The sequence below is a fragment of the Phocoena sinus genome, chromosome 7, assembly GCF_008692025.1.
Source record: "Phocoena sinus isolate mPhoSin1 chromosome 7, mPhoSin1.pri, whole genome shotgun sequence".
Classification (NCBI taxonomy): domain Eukaryota; kingdom Metazoa; phylum Chordata; class Mammalia; order Artiodactyla; family Phocoenidae; genus Phocoena; species Phocoena sinus.
The window spans coordinates 86,892,892-86,907,687 of NC_045769.1; the positions used below are offsets into that span (position 1 = coordinate 86,892,892).

The following is a 14,796-nucleotide window of genomic DNA, read 5'->3' on the forward strand; positions in this document are numbered from 1 at the left end:
TGTAATTATGGCGCTATGAAGACATCTCAATAGTAGTATTAATGGCCCAGAAGATATGGCTTTTCCTCATTTTCTGCTTAAAAGATTGGGATATAAATGGCCTTAGCACATGATGGTTGACGTAGAAGCAACAGTGAACCTTTCAGATTGAGCAGGTTTGTGTACGTGTTCATGTATTTGAGTAAATAGATGGACGTTGTGTGTGTGTGTGTGTGTGTGCGTCTACCATTTCTAGGAATAAAACCACAGCTAATATAGTGAAGGCATGTCATATTTATAGTACAACATTTCATAGTAAACACTCCATGTCACTAAACTAATAAAATTGTCAATTACAGATCTATTTTATAAGTTTGTGTGGAGTGTCAAAAGCGCGTATTGCAATATGTCTCCACGTATATAGGCATATTTTTGAGTATATGCGCTTCTGTGGCTTTTGAAATTTTCCCATCTTTTTAGCAACAAACTATTTAAACTCAGAGGGAGTACCCAGGTATAACTGAATAAGAATAAAAATGCTAAAGCATGAAAGATATTCCTTATATTTTCTTGACATGGTTGAGTAATTAAGTTACGAAAATATCAATTATTCTCCATTTAACTAAACAATCAGGGAGTGACTGATATTTTTCAACAGAGTGTTTAAAGTGTGTGTGTTCTGTGCTTTCTCTTCAGTGGTGAACTATGACAATGTAGTGGACACGGGTTCTGAAACCGACGAGGAGGACAAGCTTCAGATTGCTGAAGAGGACGGGATTGCTAACCCTCTGGACCAGGAGAGGAGTCCAGCTAGCGTGCCCAACCATGAGTCCTCCCCTCACGGGAGCCAGGCTCTATTGCCAAGAGAGGAAGAGGAAGATGAGATAAGAGAGGGTGGAGTGGAACATACCTGGCACAACAACGACATTCTCCCAGCCTCTGTAGATGGTCCAGGTAAGTGTCTAAGACAACTTGGCCCCTTCCTGTGCCATCTACCTAGTAGAGCGTCCACAACCAAATCGTTAAAATATTTCTTTCCAGAGCCCTCGCAGAATAGAGATACCAAAGCTGGTGACAGATTATGAAGTGATAGTCGTGTTATCACATTACAGCACTACTGACATCTTAGGAAGGGATTATGTTTCCGTCTGGACGCAAGTTGAACATGAACTACATTTTAAACACACAACGTGAAGGATTTGCACCACATGTACAATGTGCCAATTATACAACACCATCAAGAGCTATCCTCTCAGGATGGAAACTGGAAGCAAACATAAAAGCTCACAACTAATATGTATTTGAAAGTTTTGTGTAGTGATACAAACCAAATAACTGTCAGTTCAACAGTAGTTTCAGTGTCTGTCTGACACCTCCTATTGTAATTCGACCATCTAATCATTCCCTTTTGTTAAGTGTGAATGTGATTTCACACTTCTACCTGGTCAGGTAGCTTTCTTTCTTATTATTTAACAGCTAAGTACTTGATAATGATTCTTGCTGTTTGGTGGGAATCTCTGGGGAAGTAGAAATGGTCCAAGGCCAACTCTAATAAAAATAAGGTGAATTATGTTCAAACTAAAACTTCAGATGCCACTGTGAAAATGGAAATGTCATGGTCTAAAATTCACTTAGGATGAAACATCACCAAGGTAGGAAATGATTAACAAACTAAAGGACAATTAATCATATCCCCCTAAACTCCCTCGGCTAATCTCTACTTGGTAAGGTGGCCTGTAAAAATTTTTTTAATGACCCTTCTAATTCAAACCTTCATGTCTCCTTAATCTCTGTTCCAAGACCCAGTGAGCGCTATCATGATTTACTCCACCTTATGTGTTTTTTCCTCACGATATATATAACAATAGCATTTTTATAAATAGGTGAAATGGGTGGGAAGGAAACAAGTACAAGAGTCTACCTGTATGCTATTGTGATGTCACAGACTATAAAACATCGAACATAGGCAGAGTAATTGTTTGGTGTACTGGAAGGAGGATAATAAAAGTACTTCCACTACTAAAGAACATTAAATGTGAAAAAAAGAGAAAAAAAGACTGATGGCAGTTTGAGTGTAGTGTATTTGTTTTTCGTTTTCCTAACATACTGTGCCAAGTTTTGTACTCTTTTCTGTTTCCAGTTTTGCTTTCGGTGAAGGTTTCTTGAATCTCAGCAAGCCCACACATAAACATGTATCGTTATATCCATTAAGACTTAAGGTTTTAGATTTTCAACTATGAGGGAGAACTCGGCCAAAGATGCTTGAAAGATAAATACGTTTAATTAGGGGCAGAGGATGATCATTAAAGGAAGTCTGACTGCTGCAGAAGTCATTAACAATCTTAAATGAAATTTTTATTTTTATGATAGCCATTTACATGTATAATAAGAGCCAATGATTCTTAGGAGCAGTGTGACAGAAACAGAGTGTGGCGAGAACTCATGTAAGACATACTATTTAAATGAGCTGGTGTTAGCTATTCATATTTGTTAATGAACTAGATATGCAGGGCTATAAGAATGAATGTTCTGATGCTTTAAATTTTAATATCTAGAAATCAAGGGTAAGGATCAATTACTAGAATTTCCACCCTTAAAGGAATAATGATTAACGATATAACAAATGTACAGCTGCAAACTTCTGGAAAAAAAAGTTTAATTTAAAAACATTAAGATCAGTAGTTGAAAAAGGGCCAAAACAGCCACGTCAAGCTGTAGTAGTCTGTGATCATGGCAGTTTTTTGTGTTGGTCATGGATCATAATTCCAAATGTTTTAATATACAATAATCCATATGAATGCATTACAGACCCTGTTATCACCTGTAGTTAATGGTGCCTGTGATACAAATGAACAGGCTGTTCTCTGCTCTTACCTTTATGGTAAATAAACTAGCATTCTGGAGTCACAATAATTAAATAAAATGTAAATCGCTAATCTCATTTGGCTATTTGGACCAAGAAAGTTACCCAGCTATTACCTGTCTGGTTCTAATGATTAGTAATGATTTATTGTTCTTTTTTTTTTATTGTTCCAAAAGTGCTCTGATGTGGTGCCTTGATGTCTAATGAAAAGAAATTGGTCTTAAAAAGCTACTCATTGTTTATCCTGACTCTTAGATAACACATTTTTCTTCTGATAAAATATTTTTCTTATTTATTGTTCAAAACATACAATATAGACAATAATTCTAATTCTGGTGCTGTTTTATTTAGTAGTGTTTTATCCCTGGTGCCTGGCTGTCTACCATCATACCTCAGCACATAGCTTTACTCTGAGATAAGCCCCCTCTCTTTTGCTCTCTCTCCCATGCTTTCTGTAGTTTGTCTGCAGGATGCAGGTTTTCCACTGAAGAGCGCAGTGGAGTTCTTACTGTGCCTTTCCGGTTCCAGCACAATCAAAGTTTTGTGTTTAGAATTGTCCTTGACATTCTTTCGTCCCACAATGGGGTGGACACAGTGTGCTGGAAACCATGACATCATTATCATTGACACAGACTTAAATAAATCACCTGCATCTTGGCCTCTTTCTGCTTATTCAAGGATTCTTCATCTCGAGGAAGAAAGTGCTCTTTATTTTTATAAACCTTCATCCCAAGGGTGACTGGAAAACGCAAACTTTTACAAGTGTTTTAAAAACAAATATACTATGTGGTTTTAGACACAGTATGCTGACTCAGAGGTGTCTTGGGAAAAAATGTTTAAGGTTAGGCATGAGGCAGAAAGACAGCCAGGATTGCCTTTAGTTCAGGGGGGATACTCCTAACCCACGTTATGATGTCCTTCTGAATACGGATTCATGTGAAACTTAATTAAATAGGCATAGGCATAGTATTTAAAATACATACCTGAGCTTGATGTTCAAAAAAGAAAAAGCTTGATGCTCAGTAAATTGAAGCAAAGTACGTTCTGGGTGAAAGTGACACTATCTCAGTTGCACAATCTTTGGTAAAAGAGGGTTATAGCTAAAGTGTTACCAAGTGCCAACTACACATGTGAATACGCAGCATTTAATAATTTGGGAAGCAACTACCTCCTGTAACTTCTCTTTACGTTTTCATAAGAAAATGACAATGAGGAAGGAAGTGCAGCAGAAATCTTGAACATTACCACTATTATGCAAAAAAAAGAAAAAAATGCTGTTAACTGTTTTCCCCTCAGTGACTTGATCTCTCAGATGGAAAACTTATGATTCTTCTGACTCTTGGCTACCAGAAATCACATGAGAGGAGCGAGGAAGAAAGACACAAAAGTTATATTTATATCTAGTACTGAACTTCTCAGAAATACCTTAATTTAATTCCTTGCAGAGACTAATAAAAATATCAGATGAGGGAGGCTTTTAACCAATCAATTATTATAATTGACAATAAAGTATTGCTGTACATTGAACTCCTAAATGTTTTATGCAAAATGTCCCAGTGAAAATATTCCTTAAATAAGGGAGAAGTCCAGGGCCAAGAATGAATTTAAAGTGGTCATAGAATTTAAACAAATATCATTCAAATTATCTGACTAGTATTATGCCCAGTGGCATTAAATTAGCATCTATTTATATCTGTGTACTTTACCTTAAGAGGCTCATAATTTTTCAGTCCTGATGCCATAAACAGATATGCTGCAGGATACTACTTGAAAAACATATATTTTAATTTTGTTGTAACATTTGCTAGAATCTGTTTTTCTACCAAATAATTATGACTAGAATGTGATAAGCAAAAATGGTCAGGATAAATTTGGGAATTCACAGAGTCCTATTTATAAAGTTTCTCTTGTTTTAAACAAAATGATTATCACAGAGAGATATTCATCCTGGATCATGTTTGGTTCTCATTAGTATTGTTATTGTAAAAATAAAAAATTTAAAAGTCCATGTTTAATTTACTTTCTTGAAGGATTTTTTTTTTTTTTTTTTTTTTTTTTTTTTTTTTTTTTTGCGGTACGCAGGCCTCTCACTGTTGTGGCCTCTCTTGTTGTGGAGCACAGGCTCCGGACGCGCAGGCTCAGCGGCCATGGCTCATGGGCCCAGCCGCTCCGCGGCATGTGGGGTCTTCCCGGACCGGGGCACGAACCCGTGTCCCCTGCATCGGCAGGCGGACTCTCAACCACTGCGCCACCAGGGAAGCCCTTTCTTGAAGGATTTTTAACTGTCAGCTGTCCTTCTCTGACTTCACATATTCTACAATTTGGTAGGCAGAAAATTTGAGAGTTCTCCTACTTTCCAGACTCTTCCCATTTTAAAATATTACAATTTTAGAAGATGACCTTTTATCATCTATAGATCTTCAACTTCAGTGTTACATATTTTCATCTTCATCAGAACATTGAGCTGTTCTTATAGCTATGTTTTTCCTCAGAAAATGACTATGATTCCCCTACTGGGGAATTAACGGTAAGGAAGAAAGATATTTATGGAGTGGTAGGGAAAGGAATAAGGAAAATATGTTTTAGAAGTTTATATAAAACAGTGAAACAGGTGTTTTCAGTACCTCTGGGACGCTTGTTTTATAAACTGGGCATTTCAAGTTTAGTATGTAGAATTAGGTTCTTTAAAATTTCGCTTGCATAGATTAGCACCATCATAGCTACTCCAAGGAGGGAAAAAAAGCATGAAAATAAAATAAGAAATTCTGACTTGTCTCTGATAATCCAGTGTTACCAGAGGCATAGCAGCCAGTGTGCCTCTTCGTCAGTACAAATACTTAGTTGCTTTTGACTCTTATTGAAAAAATAATATCTTTCCCCCTGTTTGTCACTAGAACTGCCACTAGAAGAAAAGCCTTTCGTTTGTCCCAAATAAGCACCTCTGTTTTTCACAGCTTGCAGTAATGCTTAAAGTAAATAAGTTCTTGTGCAGCTAGCACTATTGGATTCATTCAGTTGCCTGAACAAAGCTATTGTTTAGAGGTTTACAACAAGCCTTTTCTCTGTTTCCTTTAAAAGAATCTTCCTTGTTCCTGTGGTAGGCATGCTTAGTATAGTAAGCCTTTCTACAATTTTCAAATGCTAAAGATAATCTTCCCCCACAGAAGAAATGAAGGAAGACTATGACACTATGGGGCCGGAAGCCACGATCCAGACCACAGTTAACAATGGTACAGGTAAGTAAGTTTACCACGCCAAGGTCATGTTTGTCCTGCGTCATGTGGATTTAGTGCGTCAGGGACAGAAACACTGACCCATCCATTTGTATGTCTGTGATTTAAAATTAAGTCAGACTTTTACAATTCTCTTGTTTTGTTTCAAATCAGAATTCTCTGTTTTGGTATTTTATTCAGCAAATATATCTTTTATTCTTAAACCCTAATTTGCCTGTGAAAGTTAAGAAAACTGAACTGGATTTTTAAAAATATCTTTTCAAAGCCTGAGTTGGGCAAATTTCTGGTAGTAATTTTTATTTTAAAAGACTACATAAATATAATTTGAAAATTGTAATATAATATGCCTCTTCCAGTCACCCCCGATATTAGTCATTGAGATTCAAACGATATGGTGTAATTTAGATTGTAAAATGTTTCTTCAGAGCGACAAACCAAAATTCTGTGACTGTTCCTCATAAAAACTGATCATCTGAGTTCCTTTTTATCCTATCTTCATTTTATTTCTCAGTACCTTCTAGTTCCTCTAAATAATATTTTCCAGGCAAAAGTTGCATAAAGAATAGACAATTTCACTTCTTTTCAATGAAGCTAAAAAATTGCAGTAGGAAGGTAGTAAGTGGTGCTTTGTTTTATTCTGCTACTGCTGTAGAATGGAGTTTCAGGACAATTGTGACCTTCCATGTTCTTTTCCAAAAACTGAACAGCAACTCCTCTCACACCCTCTCACGTCACTAGTGCAAATTTACACTGACTTACTATGTTTCTCTCTCTTTTCCTGGATAAGGCTAAGTATTTTTGGTGTTTCAAACAATCCTTCATACCACCATCCAAAATATTACCATAGTGCCCAGTATAAGGTTAACTTCTAAAGCAAAAGCCAAAAAAAAAAAAAAAAAAAAATCACATAACTATTTCCACTCAACTCACCAATGAAAGCAAGTCACAGCTTTATGAAGTTTTAGAAATATAAATAATTAAGACGATATTCATATCTCCCTTATGTCGAAACACATCACAATAGACTGTTCATGCTGTGTTTCTATTTAGAAAGCTCTTATTAATAACTTACCACGCACTAATTTACATTCTTGGATATAAAATAAGAGAAATAATAAAAAACTATTGTAAATTTTCCTTCATTTGAATAATGTCAATTTAAGGTACAAAAATGAAACTGTACAATATGGGATTATGGAAAAGGTATAGAATTAGGAACCTATAATCCTGATTTTTAGCCACAGCTCTGGCAATAACTAGATTGCAACCTTGGGCAAGTCAATTGCCCTTCTTGGCACTCAGTTTCCACATCTGAAAAATGAATAGATTGCACTAGTTGCTTGTTAAAAATATTTCTAGTTTTAATATTCTATGTTGTAGGGGTACCATCACTGTGTAAAATAGAAACAAGATAAAATAACTTCTTATAAAAACACAATAATAAAGAGATACCACAAATTAGATACTTTCTGTAATGTCCCAACTCATAGGATCAAAAATGGCTCCATGTTCCTTTTAAAGACAATTGTTAAATTTCAACCTCAAGCATAAATAAACTCTAATTTCATTAAATTTATAGGCATTTAAAGTGTCGCTGTTCCACAAAGTGACAATTTACTAGCTGTTTTATACACTTAAGGTCTAAAGTGGGGTTAATAAAAATGGTTCCTGTTCAGAAGATTTAAAAATCCATTTTGAATGTTCCTTCACATAGCCTTAAGATTCACCTTTTCCCATACGATTTACTATTCCTTATAGTTCATATGTATTCAGTCAATAAATAGATCAATAAGTATTCATTGAGTGTCTTCTGTCTATTCACTTTCATGTGCACATGTTCTGGAAGATGGACCAGGAAATCTTAGACATGGCTATTATTTAATTTGGAAGATGAGACCAACACACAAGAAAAAATAATAAACAATAAGTGAAAACATGTGATAAATATGCAACAAATAGTAGGAACTATAATTATTTCAAATTACAGAAATATGAGCGATCCTATGGGGTGAATATTCAGAAAAGGCTTCATGAAGGAGGTGAAATTTGAACTAAGTTCCTTTTCAGTAGTCGTGAAGGAGCGAGGAAGGTCCTTCTAGCAGAACAGGAGTGTGTAAGCCAAGGAAAGAAATTGTAATATCTATTCAGAGGATGGCAAGTAAAAGGATTTGGCTGAATCAGGGCGTCCTAGGAGGCAATTCATGGGAAATGAAGCTGGACATGTAAGTTAAATGTAAGTGGAGAATGTAAAGCAACAAACCAAAGAGTTTGGGGCATGTTATGCTACCGTGATTTCTGTGAAGAAAAACTAGACTTTGAGAGACCAACTGGAAGTCATTGTAGTTATTCAGGTGTGACGTGACAAAAAGCCTGTCCTCGGGTGGCGACAGTGGTGAAATTAGTAACATGACTTCTTAACAACCAATTGATTCTCTGGGTGATGGAATCAAAATGGCTTCAGGATTACACATCTGCATGTTTAGAACATGGCAAATACTTGCTATTTCTAGATAAACAGAAAAAGGATCCAATTTTGAGAAGACCTTGAGCTTGTCTTTAGACAAGTATTTTCATATAGAATTATATAAATGTGTATATATATATATATATATATATATATATATATACACACATATATATGTATATGAATGTTCTTTGGAAATGAGGAATTGAAACCCAGGAAGTCAGGGCTAGAGGTAAAGATTTGAGAGTCATGCAAATATAGTGAGATGGTATTTAACATCATGGGACTAAGACATTTACAATAAATATACTGAAACATGTAGAAAGCTGAGGCCAGAGCTTCTGGTGAGTAAGGAGAAAAATCAAATTCATTAAAAGAAAAAAGATTAAGAGAGAAAAAAATTAAATATCCAGGAGACAAAGAAAGTTTCAAAAGTAGACAATGGTCAATTGAATCAGAAGATTCAAATAACTACGACTGAAAGAATGCTGAGCAAATACATTGGACTTGGTAATTAGGAATTTACTGGTGACTCTCAGCTTAGAACTCTGGCCTTTTAGAGAATAACGCATATTTCTTCCCAACCATAAGTTTACTGCTTCTTATCCCTAGCATCTTTTTGGATGCTAAAAACATGTGGAATTGAAATAAGACATCTTTAATGGTTGAAGTTGCTTATTAATGGAGTATCTTTTCTCCCCACATAGGTCCTACTGATCAAGGTCAAGCTATTGGCTTGACCTTCCTCTCCAGCCATCCCAACCTATAGTGATATCTTCCTCCAATGAACTCTTATAGAACAAATCAGCTGACCTTGCTGTAGATGCTATAGTGTGTTGTAACTTAATATATTGTCTTTTCCAAATTAGACTGCAAACTCTGAGAACACAGATTGGTTTTAGGCTACCACATTGTCTATGAGAGTGCCTTAAAATTAATAGGGTCTCAACAAATATGTTTTTATTAGTGAATGGATATGGAATTCTTTAATATCAGATACATTTTTCTTTTTTAATCAAAGCAGAACAAACACATCGGAATAGATAAATTTTAAACAGGTTAAGCATATTTTCTGATAAAAAGTGTGGTTATTAACTGGAATGAGTTGTCAGGGGAAGTCAAAGAAAATGTCTCTATTATTTCTGGATATTCAACACACAAATTTCATTCCTAACTGAAAGTAAGGAAAAGACCTCTAAATTTCCTATGCAAGTCTACAAATCTATTACATAGTAGAATTTAACCAAGTTCATATCAATGAATAGAGTAGTCTTTTAGAATCTAAAAGTATCTCCTTCCTAGTATATTCTGCTGAATTAAAATCTGTAGAAACCACTCATTCTTTCTTAGCCTGACAGCATCATACACCTTCCTAAAGGCCATCTCTACCCGGAAGCCATCTGACAGTCTCCCACTCAAGATTAACCACTCATTCTTTTGAGGGTCATTCTCTCTCATATTATAGTCACCTGCAGGTATGTTTCTCTCCACTAGATTGTAAACTATTTGAGGGCAGGAATGATATGGGATTTTGGTCAATTTCTCACCACAGACCCTAGAATGGTCCTGAGTCAGAAAGAGTTTTTGTAGAAATGAGAGACAAACAGCACTTGAACTTTCCTTTCCCATTTCTGGGTTGACATACTTTTGACAGCAGACCTGAAATAATCAATCAGACATTTTCATCTCCCATTATTCCAATCCCCCAAATGAGGAAGACTCAGTTACATTTGACTGGTCTCTAGCCTTCATGTCCTCCTCTGTTTAGTCTGTCCACATTCTTCCTGTAACCCTTTTCTCATGGTCCAAATTCCCTTCTTAGAATCTTTAACTGTCCCTCAGTACCTATAAGACAAAATCCACATTCTTCAGACAGGTATTGAGTGCCGTCCATTTCATACCAACAGTGTTGCATTCTTGTCAGGCCAAATCCCTTGGTGATATCAAAAAAGAATCACATTTATACCAACCTCTGAATCTCTGCCCATGCTATCCCTTGAGGCCCTAATCTCTCACTCCCATTTGTCCAATTATCCAAATTCTACCCACCTTTCTGTTCTTCAAGGCTAGCTCACCTCCCATTTCCTTAATGTGGCCATCCTTGAACACCCACAAACCACATATATCTCTTCCTTGTCTGAAATCCCACAGCTCTCAGGTGCACACCACTGATTTTAGCATGTTGAATTGTTCCTCTTTATGTTGTTTGCACATATTTCACCTAGTTAACTTCATGGAGACAAGCAGTTTCTTGAGCTATGAAATAGGGGTAAATTAGTATGACCTTAATATGTGCCCCCCAAATATTTGCTTTAATAAAAGGGCTAGTCCCGGTTTGCCTCAAAGTGCCTAGTACAGCAGTGAACACACGGTATGCATTATGACTGGTAAAATGAATGAATGAATGAGCAAATGAATGAATGAACGAATATTAGGTGGAGAAGAAATGGGCTCTGAGAAAGGAAGTCACAATAGGTGAAAACGTTCCCTGTGAAGGGGATTAAGTCCAGTATCTTCAGAGAGTGAAACCAGGATTTAAGTCTCTGAAATCTACTTGTTAAAGGCAAAGAAAAACAGACTATCATTACTTTTTTACAGCAAAGTTAGATTAGCAGCATAGCAAAATTGATCTACAGCATATAAAGCAGTGAAAGCCCTGATTTATAGTAATAACTTTCTACATTGCATTTAATGTTTCTATATTGGTTTTAATGTTTTAAAATTTTTAAATGTATGCTTTAACACGTAAAGAACACCTTTTCACAAAGAACTTTACATCTTCCAGATATTAATCTGGTTCAAAATCAGAATGAAATTATTATGTAGAATTTTTTTTTTTTTTTTTTTTTTTTTGCGGTACACGGACCTCTCCCTGTTGCGGCCTCTCCCGTTGCGGAGCACAGGCTCCGGACACGCAGGCTCAGTGGCCATGGCTCACGGGCCCAGCCACTCTGCAGCATGTGGGATCTCCCCAGACCGGGGCACGAACCCGTGTCCCCTGCGTCGGCAGGCGGACTCTCAACCACTGCGCCACCAGGGAAGCCCCTATTATGTAGAATTTTTAAGAGTGTGTTTTAAAAGGTATTTTCTAAGAAGATTAGAGAAATGGAAAAACTTGGGAGCATTATAAACATGAGTTTGCCAACATGCTAGTAGTAACAAGGATCTAACTTAGGTGCATGGTGATCATTAGCACTAATGTGTTTCCACGTGCATATCAAGACCTAAATAAGCCCCTGATGTTTTCCTCTTTGACTGTGTGAGAGTTACCTTTACTTAAACAATCTAGCACTCTTGTTTTAAAGGGCTATTAATAACCACCTGCATCTTTGCTTCCTTTGCTGGGAAGAGGAAAACACCTTACATCTAGGAACTGGGTAAGGCCAGTTGAGGTCTCGGTTCTTAATCTTATATAACACAAGAAAATTATTGTCCAAGAACTAACTGTACTGACTGTAACTAACAGTCGTTAAACATGCTTCCAATATTTTAGGAATAATATATAAACACTTTTACAGATAAAAAGGCAAAAGTTGTCTTGGGATGCTCTAGATTCTGGAGTCAGATAAACTACATTTGAATTTTGTCTCTACCAGTTACTAGTTACATGAACTTGAGTATAGAATAAGCCTTCATTCTACATCGGTAAAGTGGAAATAATGATTCCCTGTTTACAGAGTCTGACTGTAGCGATTAAATGGTATATCATTTTTAAAGGACCAAGTACAATGCCTAACATATACTAGATTCTCACCCTCTCTTGGTTATTTTTCTGGTTTGTTTGCATCTCCGAGTAAGCTTACCCATTTCTATTCATTAAGAAATAAATGCATTCTGAACTATTTCCTCCCTTTGTACAGGCTTTGTACTGGCTCCTCATTAATTAATGAATTCTCTAGAATACCAAAATACAATATTTAACACGTTTGTAATGGAAGGACTAACCAGTCGATTCTGAGAACCTTGGCCAATTAAATTCCTTTGACGTCTTGGAAAACTACCCAGACAAGTTGTAGGACACATTTCTTTTCACTGCTCTGAGGTTGCATTTGAAGTTAAAATAGAAAGATTAAGAAAGAGTAGCTTAGTTTTCTATCTCTCTTCATCTTTATCTAGCACCTTTTGTTAAATGTAGAAGAGGATTTAGTAGTATTTATAATGTTTGTGTATAAGGATGTTGAAAGCTCTCAAAGATTTTTCCTTCACTTGTTCACTGACTAGCATCAGAAATCATATCTTTTTTTCCTTCTGTCCTGTATAACAATCAAATAAACAAATAATATTTGTCACTTGTTAACACCCACTCAACTATTTCCATTTGTTCTTTTCATAGTATTTGTTGTGTGCTGAATTGGAACTGAGGTTCAAGAAACAAAGGAAATAGAAGATATAGTCCTATCCTTAAGGAATTCAAAGTCTTATGATGCCGTTAGGAAAGACAAAACTCACAATGACATGAAGGCAAAAGTTACAATTATAGCTTCATTAGCTATTCAGATCCATAGTCAATTTGGGAGACCCTACTAAGTACAAGGCATTTTTTTAGGCATCGTGAAAGATATAGTGAACACTCACTGTCATTAATGACTTACATTCAATTGGGTAAAAAAAACCAATGGAAGATGAATAAGAAATGTGTGTATAATGTTTAGCACAATTTTAGGCATAATACATGTTCAATTGTTGCTAGCTATTATTATTATTATCAGTAATGATTATAATAATACATGGATTAAGATGTTTTATTTGAAATACAGAAAGCTATGCAGGTTCAACTGAGAAGTTTTCAGTATTGAAGAGGGTTTCTTAAATTCTTTTTTTTTTTTTTTTTTTTTTTTTTTTTATAAATTTATTTATTCATTTATTTATTTTTGGCTGTGTTGGGTCTTCGTTTCTGTGCGAGGGCTTTCTCTAGTTGTGGCAAGCGGGGGCCACTCTTCATCGCGGTGCGCGGGCCTCTCACTGTCGCGGGCCTCACAGGCTCCAGACGCGCAGAGCTCAGTATTTGTAGCTCACGGGCCCAGCTGCTCCGTGGCACGTGGGATCTTCCCAGACCAGGGCTTGAACCCGTGTCCCCTGCATTGGCAGGCAGACTCTCAACCACTGTGCCACCAGGGAAGCCCTTGAAGAGGGTTTCTGACAGAGAGTAGTGTCAAACATTAGAGACATGAAATTAGGGAGGTGACTTAAGAGACTGCACATTTCAGAGAAGGTTTTCTCCAGGACAAAGGCTTGTTGAACATGCCTCTGTGCAAAAAGAGAGACAGCGAAAATGGCTGAAAATGTAAAAGGAGATGAGGCGAAAGATGGAGTAGGTTATCAGAAGAGCTGTGAGGGAATAGCTTTGGATGGTAGCCTTGGCTGTGGGCAGAGACACATCTTTTTTAGCAATAAGATCAAAAGAAGAAGGGAGACGTGTTGTAGAGAAATTTCTGTTGAATTTTAGGTAGTTGATGGAATTCACATCATTTAAGTTACACTCTTTGAAGTAAGTAGGAAAAGGTATCATCAATTGACAGTATGGGAATGGGAATAGGGTTGGAATCTTCAGGAATGGAAATTTAGAGTAATTGCTGTGGACAATGTATGGAGATTCAATTATCATCATGAAAGAATATCCTATTTTGATAACATAGACAGAAACAAGGCTATACAATTATTTACGTTTCTTTAAACATTTTTTATATTCTAGGAACAGAGAAATTGGGCTGGATTTTAGTTTGGCAAGGCCAGAATGACACAAGAACAAGGGGCGGGGATGGAAGTGAGTTCCAGATTCAAGATGAACTGAGGCAAGCAAAATCAGAAAGGGTGAAATGGCCTGAGGGACTTGTCAGGGCCTGATTATCACAATGAAGTACCTGTTTCAGGGGATGAGGACCTGAATGATGGGGTGGGGCGATAGGTTGAAATCAGAGAGTGAAAGTTCCAAGTTTCGCTCAGAGAGATGGCATTGTCCCAGGGTTAGCCATCCCAAGGGGTGGCTGGCCATCCCTGTTGTTGGACTAGAGAAGATTAGAGCACCACACGGCCAGGATTCTGCACGGACTATCTTTTGAGTAATGAAATTTCCCAGAATGACAATAATGACAGCCTGGGGTGAACATATTCATGGGATAAGTGTCATTTTACTTGAGCTGTATAGGTTGTGTCCTAAGACATGATGGTGAAAATGGATGACAATAGATTTCAAAAAATTACAGATTGGAGGCTTTTTGAGGGTCCAGGTTAAGTTTGCTCTTCCCCATGTTTCCCCT

The 14,796-nt window shown here is 36.7% G+C and overlaps 1 protein-coding gene across 2 annotated transcripts in view; it reads left to right on the forward strand.

Moving 5' to 3' along the window:
• ZEB2 (zinc finger E-box binding homeobox 2) overlaps positions 1–14,796 on the forward strand; it is a 133,612-nt gene that overhangs the window by 89,001 nt on the left and 29,815 nt on the right. For both annotated transcript variants that reach the window (XM_032637440.1, XM_032637439.1), the window contains exons 3-4: positions 676–933; positions 6,007–6,078. In XM_032637440.1, coding sequence (XP_032493331.1) covers positions 676–933; positions 6,007–6,078 — 330 coding nt within the window. The remainder of the gene's footprint in view (positions 1–675; positions 934–6,006; positions 6,079–14,796) is intronic.